Below are 15,674 nucleotides of genomic sequence, written 5' to 3' on the forward strand. Positions count from 1 at the left end.
GGGCATGCAGGGTACACCCTGCAGGGAGCCCTCAAAAATATTATTTATGATGTAATTTAAAGAAATCAGGATCACAGGATCACATCTCTCCACATCTTTATGCAGTGAGACCAGTAAAGAGAAGCAGCATGTTTCATTGACTGTAACCGCAGATGACATGACTCTCTAATGAATGGGTACAACACCATTTCCAAACATTTGTCACTAACGGAATCTTTGGGCATATAAATATGAATTAACACTTTGGGCCCTATTTTCACGATCTAAGCTCATGGTCTAAAGCGCAAGGTGCAGGTGCACTCAGGGTGTGTCCGTATTCACTTTTGCTAGTTTAACGACGGGAAAACAGTCGGCGCGCATGGTCTAAACGGGTTGTCCCAATTCTCTTAAAGAGTAATGGTAATGGGTGTTTTTGGGGCGTAACATGCAATAAACCAATCAGAGTCTCATCTCTCATTCCCTTTAAGAGCCAGTTCGCTCGCGCCATGGCAGATTCGCTATTTACACAGCTAAATTTGCAAGAGCAAAGACTGGACGCTTCTCCAGAGAGGAAACGCATAAAGATACAAATCCGGCTTGTCCTGTAGATGGTCTGCTCACGCGCTTTAACCTCATGCACAAGCAGACCATCTACAGGACAAGCCAGATTTGTATCTTTATGTACACAATAATAATCTTTTACATTGTACTCCATTTATTTTTTATATTTGACATGTTTGTGTGCTGCTGCGCATCCCTCTGTGTAATAAGTAAAGTGAAAGTGTGTTGTGGACCCGCCCAGAGGCGCATTTTCTACTAACACACTTTAAATTAAAAAAATATTGCACCATTGACTTTAGACCAGGTTTGAGTTGGTCTATGGCTCAGTCTATTTTCAGTTCCTCAAAATAGCAATGCACCAATAATGCGCCTGGAAACACCTCTTTTTTAGCCCATGGGCACACAAATGAGCACAAATGCATTTGCTATTTAAACAATGTGGCGCAGGACAGGAAAATGAGAACTGCATCGGGCTGAAACTAGCAAAAACACTTGCCTTGCGCCGGGTGTACGATATAGGGCCCCTTGTCTGTAAATGCGCGTAATTCGTTACTTAGACTGAGCATTGCGCAACATGATACAAAGAAAGTAATATAACCAAAATAACCGTATATAGTACACATGGCACAGACTTTCGAAACATTCTCTGCATAGAAAGCCAGCTGGTGCGTCAGAAGAACAAAGAAAGACCCAGGAAAAGTGCCAGGAGAAAGGGACTATTTGACAGTTTAAATGGTAAGATGCCTTATTGCATTCCTTTATATGCAGTAAATAAAACTTGGTATTGGTAGATCATTGGTAATGAACGTGCTGTATTCCGTGCTGAATAAAAATGAATTATCTAGTAGCTTAAAAAATTTTTTGAGGAGAGATATGGTCTCGTAAGTTGCACAGCACTGTTACGTGATTCATAAGAAAAATGGGCATTCATTTAATTATTTGTGGCTTTTGTTTTGAATATATGTTCCCCTGCATTTCAGGCATTTTGCCTAAACACATTTGTTCTGCACCTTGTGACTTGATTCTGACTTATTAGGTATATTCTGTTCCAATTTAATTCTGTAAATTAATGTTTGAATGTTTTTCGGTGCATCGATGTTGCGCTGTACCCTTGTTGACTACCTATCTACTGCATGCATTGAGTGGTTTTGATCAAACGTGTGCATTTTAGTGCATGTGCCATCAGTTCATTGTTTTCTGAAAGCCACCATGTAGCGATGGCACAGTGAGGCTCGGGTCAGTAGTGTCTGCTTGCAGCTATATTTATTATATTTTAGGGCCTAAGCACTGAGGTGCAGGCTAGAGGCCTACGGTTTCCTTAGGGTAATATTAAGGTTTTGGGGAATTTGAAGGCTTTTAACATGCTCAAAAACTCTTGAAACTTGACAAATGTCAGATTTATCAGCCATTAGGCCCAGCATGTGGGCGTGGCAGGAGGGCTCTGTATGCTTAATGACTTTTGTTATGGTCAATGAGAACTATAAATGTAACAAGACACCCATTAGCTACACCCAACTGGAAGTCTGCCATTTTGAAAAGAGTGCATGCAGTGAATAATCCTAGGTGATTCATGATGGCAACATGATACCAAGATATTGAAGATACTAAATTGCGGACAGATTTTAGATATGTCGAATGGTGTTGCCATGCTGAGGCAATACATTAAAGGTGAATTCATGGAAACAGGAGGTGTTCTATATATCAGGACTTGCATGTCTATTGACATCATAATTTTTTTCTACTTTAATTTTTACTATGGTGAGCTTGCATGTGTATTGACATTATTTTTTTCTACTTTAATTTTTACTATGTGAGCATTTAATTGAACTGTAATAAATAAATATTAATACATCTTAGAAACATGCAGTACATATATAAAGCTAAAATATATACACAGAAAAATCTACAGCGGTTGACATTTTATTCCACAGTATACATCGTCAAACTGCCCAGCCCGACGCTCATAGTACAATTAATTTTATAGTATAGTCTAATAAGTGTGGTAAATATAAGGCCAAGTCTAATTTATATATAACGGTATATCTAATTTATGATGTATTTGTAATAAGTGGAAACGCATGTAGGCTAGTTGCACGTCTTTTTCCATAGCAAGATTTTGTCAGTGATCTTGAGCTTAAAAAGCTTAAAAGGTTGGTGATGACTGCTATAGACCTACCACAGTTATCTTCATCAGATCCATCCACACAGTCCTTCTCTCCATCACACAGGAACGCCTCAGGAATGCAACGGGTTCTATTGTCGCATGAATGGCTACACTCTTCGGAGAGTTTCACACAGTTTATTTCATCAGATCGGTCCTGACATTGTGGAGTCCCGTCACATACAAGCTTCATATCTATACACTTCCGACCATGAGCACACTGGAACTCGCCTGGTGGGGCAGAATGATAGAGAAGTGGGGTAGTTTAATTCTTTATTGAAAAATAAAAATAAATGGGTATTTATAAGATCTACCTTTTTTACATCTACGCTCACAGCCTTGCTCATCGGATCCATCTTTGCAATCTTTTTCTCCATCACACACATGGCTGTACAAGATACACTCTTTACCATTTCTACATGGTTTGGAACCCAGGGGACATCTCAAAGGGGACGAAGCACTTGCAACCACACGACCACGATCTGAAAAACAGTATAAACACCTGAAGAGGCTAATATAAAAGGGACAATTCAACAACAACAAAAATTGTTTGTTTTAAAAGGAGAAACTAAGCAGAATGTCCAAACGGCTCTTTCCATGCAAGATTATTTTGAATCCCCAGTTCTTATTTTTTCTAAAACTACTGCTTAACCTTACAGTCTTCACAAGTAGATAAAAGTCTCAAGCTCAAGGTTTTCAATAACCTATAATAATAATGTTGTAAATAACTCTTAAATGCTTGCTTGGTATAATACCTCTTGAATCTATTCAAAGGAAGTCAGACAGAGTTTTGAAACGCAGCTATGAGTATGTTCACATGATGAAAAACTGTTCAAAAATGCAAAGGAAGAACTTATTTTTTTCTATCATTTTTTTCAAAGTTTCACAAACACATGACCGCATTATCAAAACGATCTGCATTTAGATGGATCTGGGAAAACGAAGAAAAACACTGTATTATGCATGACAGGCCAGTGGATGGCGATGTTGCGCTGTAGAGAAACACTACCCAGCAAACATGCCCCTTTGGGCCCCGTGTGGGCAGAAAATTTGGGCCCACTGAGGGCCCTGCTACCGGCGTGAAATGCGGGGCACGTGTGGGCCCCACACTATAGGGCCCAGGTGGGGCCCTAATGGGACAGCCCAAAGTGTGGGCTAGGTGTGGAAACACTGGGGGAAGTGTGGGCTAGGTGTGGAAATACTGGGGGAAATGTGGGCTAGGTGTGGGGAAAGTGTGGAAACACTGGGGGATGTGTGGGAAAGTGTGGAAACACTGGGGGATGTGTGGGCAAGGTGTGGGTACACTTGGGGAAGTGTGGGCATGCTGTCGGTAGACTGCATGCCTACAGAACATTTAAAAGAATTGTAAAAATGAAAAATCAATACTATGAGGGGCACCAGTACAGTTCTGGCTCTTCCCTCCGGTACCCCATCTCCATCTCTTGCATTACGACATCCACTTAACATTCTGTGGGCCAGATGCATTTGGTCACAGCGTCTAAGTGGGAAAGAAATAGCATATGCTAAAAACAAAACAAGGGTTGTTCCCAATGCACCAAAACATTTTAAGGTGATTGATAACACAATTTTACTTTTGGGTGAACTTTTACTCACCCTCTTGTCATTTCAAATCTGTATGACTTTCTTACTTCTGCAGAACAGAAAAGATGATATTTTGAAGAATGTTGCTAACCGTACAGCGGCGGCACCCACTGACTTCCATTGTATGGACAGAAGTCAATGGGTGCCAGCATTCTTCAAAATATCTTCTGTGCTCTGCAGAAGAAAGTCATATGGGTTTGAAATGACAAGAGGGTGAGTAAATAAAGGGATAGTTCACCCAAAAAAGGAAAATTCTGCAATTAAGGCACTCAGGAACTAAAGCAGCATTTTGAATGGGGAAACTGACATAAGCTTGAGTTTATTAAGGACCGTACCAGGAGCTGCTGAACAGAGTTTAACTGAATGAGAAAAAAGAGAGCTGTGGTTGGTTGAATTAAAATTAGATGAATGTACCAGCATTAACAGTACACAGTGAATGAGTCAATTACTTTGTTATCGTTTTATTATTTATACTGTAGCTCTGAAAAAAAACATTGGGGTGAATTTATAGCTGCTGCTGCTGACAGATTAACAAGCAAAGAAGAAAAACAGTGGTCAGACATTGCTGTACAAATTGATTAGACCAGTTATGAGCATGGCAAATCAGAGATGCAGGAAGATTATTAGATTGACTTACAACAGTCAGATGTCAATTAACAAAAAAGACCAAAAAAGTTGTTTTCATGAGTCTTTTATTGTCTCCCACTCGCTCTTTCAGTGTATGTGAGAGATATACAGAGCTGCTGCTGACCAAATGTATGCCCCAAGCGAACTTGTTTTGTGGTTCCCCCACTAAAGATAAAACGATACAAAAACACAACAACATTGGGTGTCAGAATAGAACTTTACTGAAATATACAGTCATAAATCGTTACAATTCATTTTTTATATCTACAGAAGACAAACAACAATTACAAATGATACAGCATCAGTACCTGTTAAACTGGTCTTGCTTCAGTCGTGTCAGTTATTAGCCTCTGAAGGTTTCCGGAGAAGTGCTGGACATTGCCACTGCATCTTTTGTAACAAATTTCAGAACTGACCCTGTAATAAATTAACAATATATTTAGGAATAGGATAATGTTTTGCATTACGTGTTAGTATAAATCCAAGCATTTTTTCTAAGAACTGAATGCACCTTAAACTTATGACAAACACAGACTGCTTCAGTTATTTGACAAATTAAACAATAGTTGTTATTTTATGTTCTATGACTATGATGTAATACTGTTGCTTAGTTGCTCCAAATAATTTAGAAAGGAGAAAACCCCATATGCAAAAGTCCTACAATTAACATACAACTCTTTACCACATATATCTTTACCATGGTTCAAAACAAACAATATAATTATAATACCTGAAATTATATGAGATATTGGATTGAAAATAGTTTAATCACATTAGGCAGATGAGTTCGTGGTTTGACAGGCTTGTGGACCTGCCTGAAGTGATGCTGGAGATTCGTCTTTGGATTTTCCCATTTTCGCTTTCCAGCACCAGACTGCTTTCACTTCCCGGGCATAGATGTTGTTGTGAGGTGGTTCTGTTTGGCTATACGCGGTGATGCACAGACTGATCAGCAGATGAATTCACGGTACCGCGAGAGTGCGCTGATCGGTCGGTGCGGCACGCATAAAGTCAAAAACACCTATGATGTAATCCAGGTACAACCGGTACAAACATGAGGTGGGCCGTGGGCGGAACGGAGTGTTGCGTGTACGGCATGGTGTCCCCGGGGATTTGGTTCCATCCATTAGCGCAAAAGTACAAATGAGGTCCCACAGATACTGAAGTTACATTAACGGTAATAACTGTTAAAGGGCCGCTAATCCAGGTGTTTTCTGCAATGTAAAAATAGTCAGTGGTATCCCCAGAATGTCTCTGTAAAGTTTCAGCTCAAAATACATCACATATCTTTCATTACAATATGTTGAACATGGCCATTTGTGGCTGCAATGGAAAACACAGTTTTTCTGTCTCTCTTTAAATGCAAATGAGCTTCTGCTCCCCTCCCCGTATGCAAAAAAGGAGGTAGAGCGCTTACACATTGCTTGTCTTGATGTCATCCAAAGCACATATGGCGGAAAGCACGATTACGTCTGTAAAGCCCTGTATAACCAAAACCATACACTAACTGCAATAAAAATCACCTTAATGCCCTTTTCATTTAATTCATATTTATGAACAAGACAAAAACATAGATAGAACAACATATGCTGACCATTTGCTGTATGAAATGTTGGCCATTGATGATTAATCGTGCATGCATATTACTACCAGACAAACACGGATATACAAGTACTCTGAATGCATGTTTTTGCCTATATGACAGACAGGTATGTAAAGATCAGCAACCATGTGTTATTACGTTGTGAGTAGCAATTTCTGCTTGACCTCATTGTCTTACAAATGCGCACTGTTTCTATCCGCTCTAATACTGGGTTCACACCAAACGCGAATTAAGCGTTTTAAAAGCTACCGGCCTCTGAACCCGTCGAATTCTCAGGCTCCCTTGTTGATGGAACAAAGACTTATGTTCCATTTTACATCCAACACCCCCACAACTTTGTTGTTTCTTAGACATTTTTGTCGCTGGCTAAATCTGCTCTTGCCTGAAAATGGCTGACCTTCAGCCAGTCTCTGGCTGAAGGTGGAACTACGCGCTCAGAGGAGTCTGTGAGCGGTCATGGGCGGGCGTAAATCAATGTGACATCACATTGATAAGGGATCGCCAACAGCCTGTTTTGTGTCACTGTTGTGGTTTAAAGGAGATTACAAAAAGAATAATAGATGGATTTGTATAATTACAGGGTGTTTCTGAACACATGCTGGCCACTCAATTTCTAGTAGAAAAACATTTAAAAGTGCATTTTCTGGGATAGCGGCGCTTGAAGTTCACAATGCTGTGAACAGTGAAGATTTACTGGAAAATACAGCCTGAAGATTTACTGGAAAATACAGCCCGTCCATTTAATGAGAATTTATTGGGTTTTAAGTGTCCGTTACGCAGTTAAAATTGTCAAGCCTGAGGGAAAGAACTATTTGCTCTTGCTTTTTAATAATTCAAGATTTTCTTAATACGTCTGATTGTCAGTAGTTTTGTATGGGTGTAATACGTTTTAAAATTAAAATAAAATGGATTAAAAGAGTACTTGACCTCAGAAAAAAAATCAGAAGCGATATGTCCACAGAATGTCCGCTGAGCTCACGCTTGCCGCCTCACACCGTGTCTACTCCCGATGCGGCGCGATGTGACGAGACAATAGAACGCATTAGAACCCATTATAACTTCAAATTTTGTCCACACTGGATGTGGCGTGGCACGTCGCGACAAACCCATAAAGAACAAGCAGGTTGTCATGTTGCGTCACGCCTGCCGCGTCCGGTATAGACATGGTGTTAGAACAAGCCATGTGTCGTGTCACGTCCGGTGTCGACAATGTGTCAAAGACAAACACCACTCTCAACGCTGCCTGGTCTAGAAGCACTTCCGGGTTTATTTTTTGAAACATTTTATTTTATTTTATACATTTTATTAATTTACATTTTTACTTTTATTTTATTACACAAACACTGATTAATAACAATTAATTGTTTATTTTTCGTAAATCGTGTATAGAGGGGTATGCACGTGTCATCACTTTCCAGCCGGAACGCGCCTGCTTGAGTGGTAAAACACTGGGCAAAATGAATGTTACAATATAAGGAAATGCAATTCCGAGCAACATTTGAGTGTCTAAGAACACATGATTCCTTTGTAAGTCATAAGGTAGTCGTAAGGATAACCGTCGAGTCCAGCTTCTTGTAGTTTCAGCAAATAATTGCATGTTTTAGTCCCGGTTTTTGTTGCTCCTATGGAATGCAGCAATTTTGCTTTAGTTTTACCACTCAAGGGAGCGTGTCCCAGCGCGTTCGCGTGGGAATGTGACGTCAATGCATACCCTCTATAGTGCTGAAAACTGGGTCCAAGTTTTTTAATATAGGAGAAAACTGTTATAAGCTCACGTCGCATGTGAACACCATAGCAATAAGTAGCTGGTTGTTATCTCCTTATATTACCTTATATAAAAAGCATAATGAGAGTTCAGCCCTCCAGAGTGGGGAAAGTGACCTGTCTGGCGGTGAGCTTTTGGGACGCCGGTGTAAGCAGACTAATTTCTGGTCGTATAACACTGTGGGAAGAGGAGGATTTTTGGTCGGCAAATATGAGTGTTTTTTAGATAAAAAGAAGTACTAAATCAGCGATATGACAGATCCTCTTTACATTGCTTAAGCCAAGACAACTTGATAGTGTTATACAAATGGAAATTAGTCTGCCGACTCACCAGCACCATCTTGTGCAACTAGTGACGTCAATGCATACCTTCTATATGCCTACAGACTGAATGCAAAATATGCGTATGATGTCATCGTGTAAACTCTGAAGGCTGCGTTTTCCAAAAAACTGAGATAACACCATTGTTTTCAAAAACTTGCACTTTGTTTTGGGGACTGAAAATGCAAAATTTTGAAAACGGGTATCACAGTTGTCGTGTAAATGAACAGCCAAAATGCATATATCCGTTTTTAGTTGAAAACGGTCTAATGTAAGCGGCCTCTAAGATCATTCAATAAACTCAGCTCATTTTATTCTAGTATTTCGTCTTCTACTTAACTACAAGTTCGGTACAGAGAGGGAGAAGATTGCAGATGGCAGAAGTATTAAATCACATTAAATCACATCTAGAGATTACCAACTAGTAAACTGGATTTTAAACTCTGGATCTGTAGAATCTAACATGTTTGGCATCGTAAGATTAGTAAAATTTTACAAGCACCTCCAAAACATATTACTAGAAATAGAAACCAGGCATGTCGCGGACGTCAAATGTCATGTTTTGTTTTACATTTGCATTCTAAATGTGTGGGAATCAATCAAAGAGATTCAACAGCTACAGCAGACATGGCTTGAAATTTTGTCTTAGCTTTTTACTTTGGCTGGGCTTTGTACTTGAATATAGTCAGAATAAAATTGTAAAGACATCTTACTATTTTTCCCAGGAATACAAATTTGTGCAATCCATGATATTACTACAAATTCTCTTCTGACTTGTTGATAATAATACAACCAGGTAGACTTGTTAGAGTGCTAGCAACGCAAACGTCATTGGTTCGATCCCAGGGAACACACATACTGATAAAAGACATATACACTTATCCAAAGTGATTTACAGTGCATTTAAAGCGTCTGCCAAATTCATAAATGTAAATACCATATAGGGCTTTTCATACTGCGCTTAAAGGGATATTTCACAGGCAAAACAAAATTACACCATGTTTTACTCACCCTCAAGGCATCCTAGGTGTACCATATTTACAACTTTATTAACGATAATGTCTAATTTCCATTATCCGTCAGCCACCCATGCCCGAGAGGGTTGCAAAGGACAGGATATTCCTCTTAAGCAAACGCACAGATTCTCTTCCCTTTATTAACCCCAAGGAGCCATGTCGAGCAGTTCTTTGATCAATGGATGCACTTTTTGGAGCATCAAATCTCATTCTCCACTCACTCCCATTCTAATGCTTGGATGAGCCAAGAAAAATGGTATTATAACTCCCACTGTATCTGTCTGAAAGAAGAAAGTCATATACACGAGTAAAACATGGTGTTTTGTCTCTGGGGTTTAGAACGAAGATAACCTGGGGTTAAAGTGATATTTCACTTTTAACTCAGTTTCTCAACTTTGTCTCGTTGCTAGACACCCCCCCCATCCGGTCACCAATGGTTGCTACTGCTCGTGTCGCCAGAAGTCACCAGCTCTCCATTGAAATGAATGGGATCATGTCGCTTTGTCACTTGTAATGTGAACGGGGCATAAGGCATTTGAGGGTGGAGAAACTTCTCAATAAAGCAATATATACAGGAAGGCAGAATTATATTGTGTTTTCTTGACGTTGACATCTTTGGAGTAAGTCTGACAGCATCTTTGGAGTAAGTCTGACAGCATCTTTGGAGTAAGTCTGACAGCATCTTTGGAGTAAGTCTGACAGCATCTTTGGAGTAAGTCTGACAGCATCTTTGGAGTAAGTCTGACAGCATCTTTGGAGTAAGTCTGACAGCATCTTTGGAGTAAGTCTGACAGCATCTTTGGAGTAAGTCTGACAGCATCTTTGGAGTAAGTCTGACAGCATCTTTGGAGTAAGTCTGACAGCATCTTTGGAGTAAGTCTGACAGCATCTTTGGAGTAAGTCTGACAGCATCTTTGGAGTAAGTCTGACAGCATCTTTGGAGTAAGTCTGACAGCATCTTTGGAGTAAGTCTGACAGCATCTTTGGAGTAAGTCTGACAACATCTTTGGAGTAAGTCTGACAACATCTTTGGAGTAAGTCTGACAACATCTTTGGAGTAAGTCTGACAACATCTTTGGAGTAAGTCTGACAACATCTTTGGAGTAAGTCTGACAACATCTTTGGAGTAAGTCTGACAACATCTTTGGAGTAAGTCTGACAACATCTTTGGAGTAAGTCTGACAACATCTTTGGAGTAAGTCTGACAACATCTTTGGAGTAAGTCTGACAACATCTTTGGAGTAAGTCTGACAACATCTTTGGAGTAAGTCTGACAACATCTTTGGAGTAAGTCTGACAACATCTTTGGAGTAAGTCTGACAACATCTTTGGAGTAAGTCTGACAACATCTTTGGAGTAAGTCTGACAACATCTTTGGAGTAAGTCTGACAACATCTTTGTGTGAATTGGCTATTTCTCATTTAAAGTACATTATGATATGGTTTTGTTGCTACCCCTCCTGACTTGATGCAATGACAACAGCGGAGATTGGCAGACGGTCAGGGCCTGGACTCCAGGCTCACGTGTTGCTATAGTCCTGTTATCGTTACCATCCCACTCGTGGTCAGAGTAAACAACTTGCTGGGAGTAAGACTAGCATAAACAGCCTCTGTTATCGGAGTCAAATTGAGTTGGTATATGTTTTATATTTTTAAAGACTTGCCATAGTTGGTTAAAGGGATAGTTCACCCAAAAATGAAAATTCTGTCATTTACTCACCCTCATTGTTACAAAACTGTATACATTTCTTTGTTCTGCTGAACAGAAAGGAAGATATTTGGAAGAATGTCAGATACCAAACAGTATAAAGAAATTTTGTTTGAAACAACCGGGGGGCGAGTAAATGACAATTTTCATTTTTTAATGATTTTTTAAATACTTGTTTGTCATTTAATTATTGTAATTTTAGCGTAGTCATCACTCACGCCAGATTTACTTTAAAAATGGGCTATAATTATTTCTCAAAACTACAAACCACATTTGACAGCAAATAAAAGTAACATACATAATAGGTGTAATAATAAAGGTGGAAAATGAAAAATATAATGAAAAACAAAACTCAAGTCATATTAATTTCCCAATGCTGCCGACAGGGATGCTGCTGCACCCCTAGTTCCCATAGCTATTGACGCTTAGCAACAGACAGTTAATCAAAAACTGAACAGCATTTACCCCATATCATGAGCTGTGGACAGTCACAGAAACTCAAACTATACACATATAGGAAATCCAATATGGCGGGTACGTGTTGTCGTACTCTGTCAGGCGTAACGGCTCCACTTCTTTTACATCTAGCAGCCCGTCTGTATTGTTTTTATACACCCCTGTCAGTGCTTACTTTAAACCTTATTCGCGGATTTAAACCCTACAACTATGGATACGTCGAATCTTCGCTTCGCAGTGTGTTGATCGTACTACTGCTTTTTTCTCTGGCTGCGCTTCCGGTACGAATTGTGACTAGAACTATCCACGAGGGCCAGTTGATTTCTTATAACTCAAGTCGCTTGGGTGCCCAGGGTAATTACTGTCAATATCCTGGTTTTGTTCAACATTCATCCTCTTTGGGATGTTTTCGTCACAACTTGCTTGGATATTATGCAATTTACTCATCTGTATTGGATTTTGGTCACGCTTTGATACGTAAAAATCCTGCCATACAGCTGGGTTCTGCTGCGCCTTCACGGAAAATTCATGGGCTTATATTTATTCTGCTACTGCTTTCCGGGGATGTCCAACTGAATCCGGGACCGGTTAGCCCCAGGACACAGGTGGACTCTGGAGCTGAGACTCATCTGGGATCGAGTGTAGCGGTGTTTTATGCGACGAATACTGGGGATTGTGCCGGCTCCTTTAACAGCGACGTCTGCTTAATTAAAAACCTGCAAAATCCTACAGGGCCTGTTTCAACACTGCTCTGTGGACAGTCTACTAGATCTTCCGAGGCTACAGTGGCAGTTTCAAACGTCTCCGTGTGCTGCAACCCTGTGGTGGACTCACAATCTGAACCTCTTTTGGGATCGAGCTCGACCGGGTTTCACTACGCGATGACTGCTTGGGTTCCTGCTAGGGATTAACTCGACTTTTCATCTAGCAATGTCGTTTCAACCAACAATGTGCAAAATCCTCAAGTGTATAACATCTCTACACTGCTCGGCGTTGATTCTACAAGATCTTCCGAGACAACAACTACTGCTATTGGCGTCCCCACGTGTCTAAACCCCGCGGTAAGAAAGCAATTTGCTTTTAGAATCTTTCAAACTGTTAACTGTCACGCGAAGGTTCTTTGGGACCGCACTGTGAAACCCAGAGGACTTTTTGGAGGACATTTAAATATCAGAAGCATTGCTTCAAAAAGCGATCAGTTGTCTCATTTACTATCTAATTCTAATCTGGACTTCCTCTGCATATCTGAAACATGGTTGCATCAATATTCATCTCCAAGTGTATTTATGATGCCTGGTTACCAATGTTTCAGACGTGATCGACCTGTGGGGAAGGGAGGTGGAGTACTAATATATGTGAGACATGGCATTATGTGTGAACGCCTTGTATTTAACTCTGTTCATAATTTGGAGCTCATAGGGCTGAAAATTATTTTGTCACTCTCCACAAATGTCATTTATTATCATATGCGTCTATAGACCACCCTCTGCAAATGACATTTTACGCAAACAATTCTCAGAAGTTCTAAAGGAATGTAACCATAACAAAGAAATCATTCTTATGGGTGACTTCAATGTGAACTTGGAGGATAAATCTAAAAAGAAAAAATTGAAAAACCTTGCAGACAAACATCTCTTACACCAGATAACTAAAGGGCCCACCAGAATTGCTAAATCCTCCAAAACGCAGCTAGACTTCATGTTTACCAACAAACCGGAACGGATAATTAAGAGTTATAACCTGATCACTGGGTTATCGGATCATAACCTAACACTGGTTGCTCGGAAATTGACCAAAAACAGATTCAAAAATAATAAGGCAAACTCAAACAATGCCTTCAGTTGCATACCTAAGGGAAAGTTATCAGAGTTTAATGAGGAAATAATTAGTTTAAAGTGGGACGACATTTTATCTTCTACCAATATAGAGTATGGCTGCAACACTTTCATCAAAAGGATAAACACCGTAAGGGATAAATTCACTGTAAAAATTCAGAAAAAAAATTGGCATAAAAATAATTTACCTTGGCTAAATGAAAACATATGGGAGCTGATGAAAAATAGAGACGCTGCTTTAAAGGCAGCTATGAAGTCAGGCAGAGATATTGATAGGCTTTGTTACAAAGGACTGCGGAATAAAGTTATTTGAGAATTGAGAGTAGCTAAATCTAAATATTACATTAATTTATTGAATGAATCAAAAGGAAATACTACATTAATCTGGAATAATGTAAATAGTCTTATACATAAGGAGGGTAATTATCAACCAGACTTTAGGATTAAAGTGCAAGGTAACATAATTCCTAATGAGCTCTCCATTGCTACTAATTTTAATAATTATTTTATAAATTCTGTTAATAAATTTGGGGAAAAATTTGCAATAAAGGCCGAGGAAAGTATTTTGACGTGCGATACTGACAACCAATGTTTTAACTTAGCAATGACAGACGAAGCGCAGGTTACCAAAGTGATCAGCTTGCTAAGAAACTCTAATTGTAGAGATATTTATCAATTTAATACCAAATTTCTTAAAACTCATAACTGCATATTAGCTCCTGTTATCTCTCATCTAATCAATTTATCTTTTAAATATAGTATCTTTCGCACTGTATGGAAGCAATCTATTATTTTGCCTATTTTTAAATCTGGGGACAGTTCGGAGGTTAGCGATTATAGACCTATCAGCATTCTGCCAAGTGGTATCCAAAGTTGTGGAAAAGATAGTTCTCGAACAACTTACATCTTATCTCAACTCAGCAAAGACTGGATTACACTATGCAATTTGGTTTTAGAGCTAATTATTCTACTGAAACAGCTATTTTGCACTTAACAGAGCAAATACAATTCAGGCTTGATAAAGGTGGGATAATTGGTGCTGTGTTTCTAGACTTGCGTAAAGCCTTCGATACTGTAAATCACAAGGTCCTCATTTCTAAATTGTCTAAATTTAACCTTTCATCAGCAGTTTTAACATAGATTTCATCATATTTATCAGATAGACAGCAATGTGTAAAAATTAAAGGTTCCACTCTCTTTCACAAGCATACTTCCCACCACTTGAGAACTTACAGCAGTTCTTCTCATCTGAGACATCTCTGCAGTCAGGTTTCCCATCACAGAGCTGCTGCTTCGTCAGACACACTTTTCCATCACAACGCATGGCACAGCTGGGACACTGCATTTCATCTGATCCATCAGAGCAGTGGGAATAACCGTCACACACAAGGGCTTTCCGAATACATTTCCGTCTGTCCTTGCAGAGAAACTGTCCTGATGCCATAAACATATTTTCTTTAGTCATCAGGCACTCAATCTATAATATTTAATGATTGGCATGCATATTTCACTTGTTACCTGAGTCTGGACATGCATATATGCAAGAACGCTCATCGGATCCATCAGGGCAGTCTGTCTTTCCGTCACATAGCTGGGATTGCGCAAGGCATTTTGAGGTTTTCTGACACAATACTGATGGAGCATTGCAAACAAGCTTGGTTGTGTCCATGTGAGAACTAGTAACACGAGCTGAAAAGTGATGGTAGTTTATATTCATTGAAACTAGAAAAGAAATGAATACCCAGCATACCCAACAGTTTTAGGGTGTATTGACATGGTATCGAACTGGCACGGTTCGATTGAAATATGAACGTAACATGGACCAAAGGCATTTAAACAAACCAAATACAGGAAGCATTAACAAGATATGACCCTGAAAATCAAGGACCGTTTATTAGATCTGTGCTTGTGCATGTAATTGAGTAATTCCTGGCGCTGTTTTGACCACTTTAAACACTTCACGAGGTCTTGACGAGTTATCAGCTTGGTTAAACTACAATCATATGCGAAAGCATACATTAAACATGTATAACCTCAGGCAC

The 15,674-nt window shown here is 39.5% G+C and overlaps 1 protein-coding gene across 2 annotated transcripts in view; it reads right to left on the reverse strand.

The window, feature by feature from the left end:
* Positions 1 to 15,674, reverse strand: part of si:dkey-88l16.3 (low-density lipoprotein receptor-related protein 2) — a 91,114-nt gene that overhangs the window by 13,370 nt on the left and 62,070 nt on the right. For both annotated transcript variants that reach the window (XM_057327072.1, XM_057327071.1), the window contains exons 33-36: positions 15,151 to 15,321; positions 14,866 to 15,066; positions 3,016 to 3,183; positions 2,717 to 2,932 (exon numbers count right to left, since the gene is read on the reverse strand). In XM_057327072.1, coding sequence (XP_057183055.1) covers positions 2,717 to 2,932; positions 3,016 to 3,183; positions 14,866 to 15,066; positions 15,151 to 15,321 — 756 coding nt within the window. The remainder of the gene's footprint in view (positions 1 to 2,716; positions 2,933 to 3,015; positions 3,184 to 14,865; positions 15,067 to 15,150; positions 15,322 to 15,674) is intronic.

The sequence above is a fragment of the Triplophysa rosa genome, unplaced genomic scaffold (genome assembly GCF_024868665.1).
Source record: "Triplophysa rosa unplaced genomic scaffold, Trosa_1v2 scaffold16_ERROPOS7159779, whole genome shotgun sequence".
Classification (NCBI taxonomy): Eukaryota; Metazoa; Chordata; class Actinopteri; order Cypriniformes; family Nemacheilidae; genus Triplophysa; species Triplophysa rosa.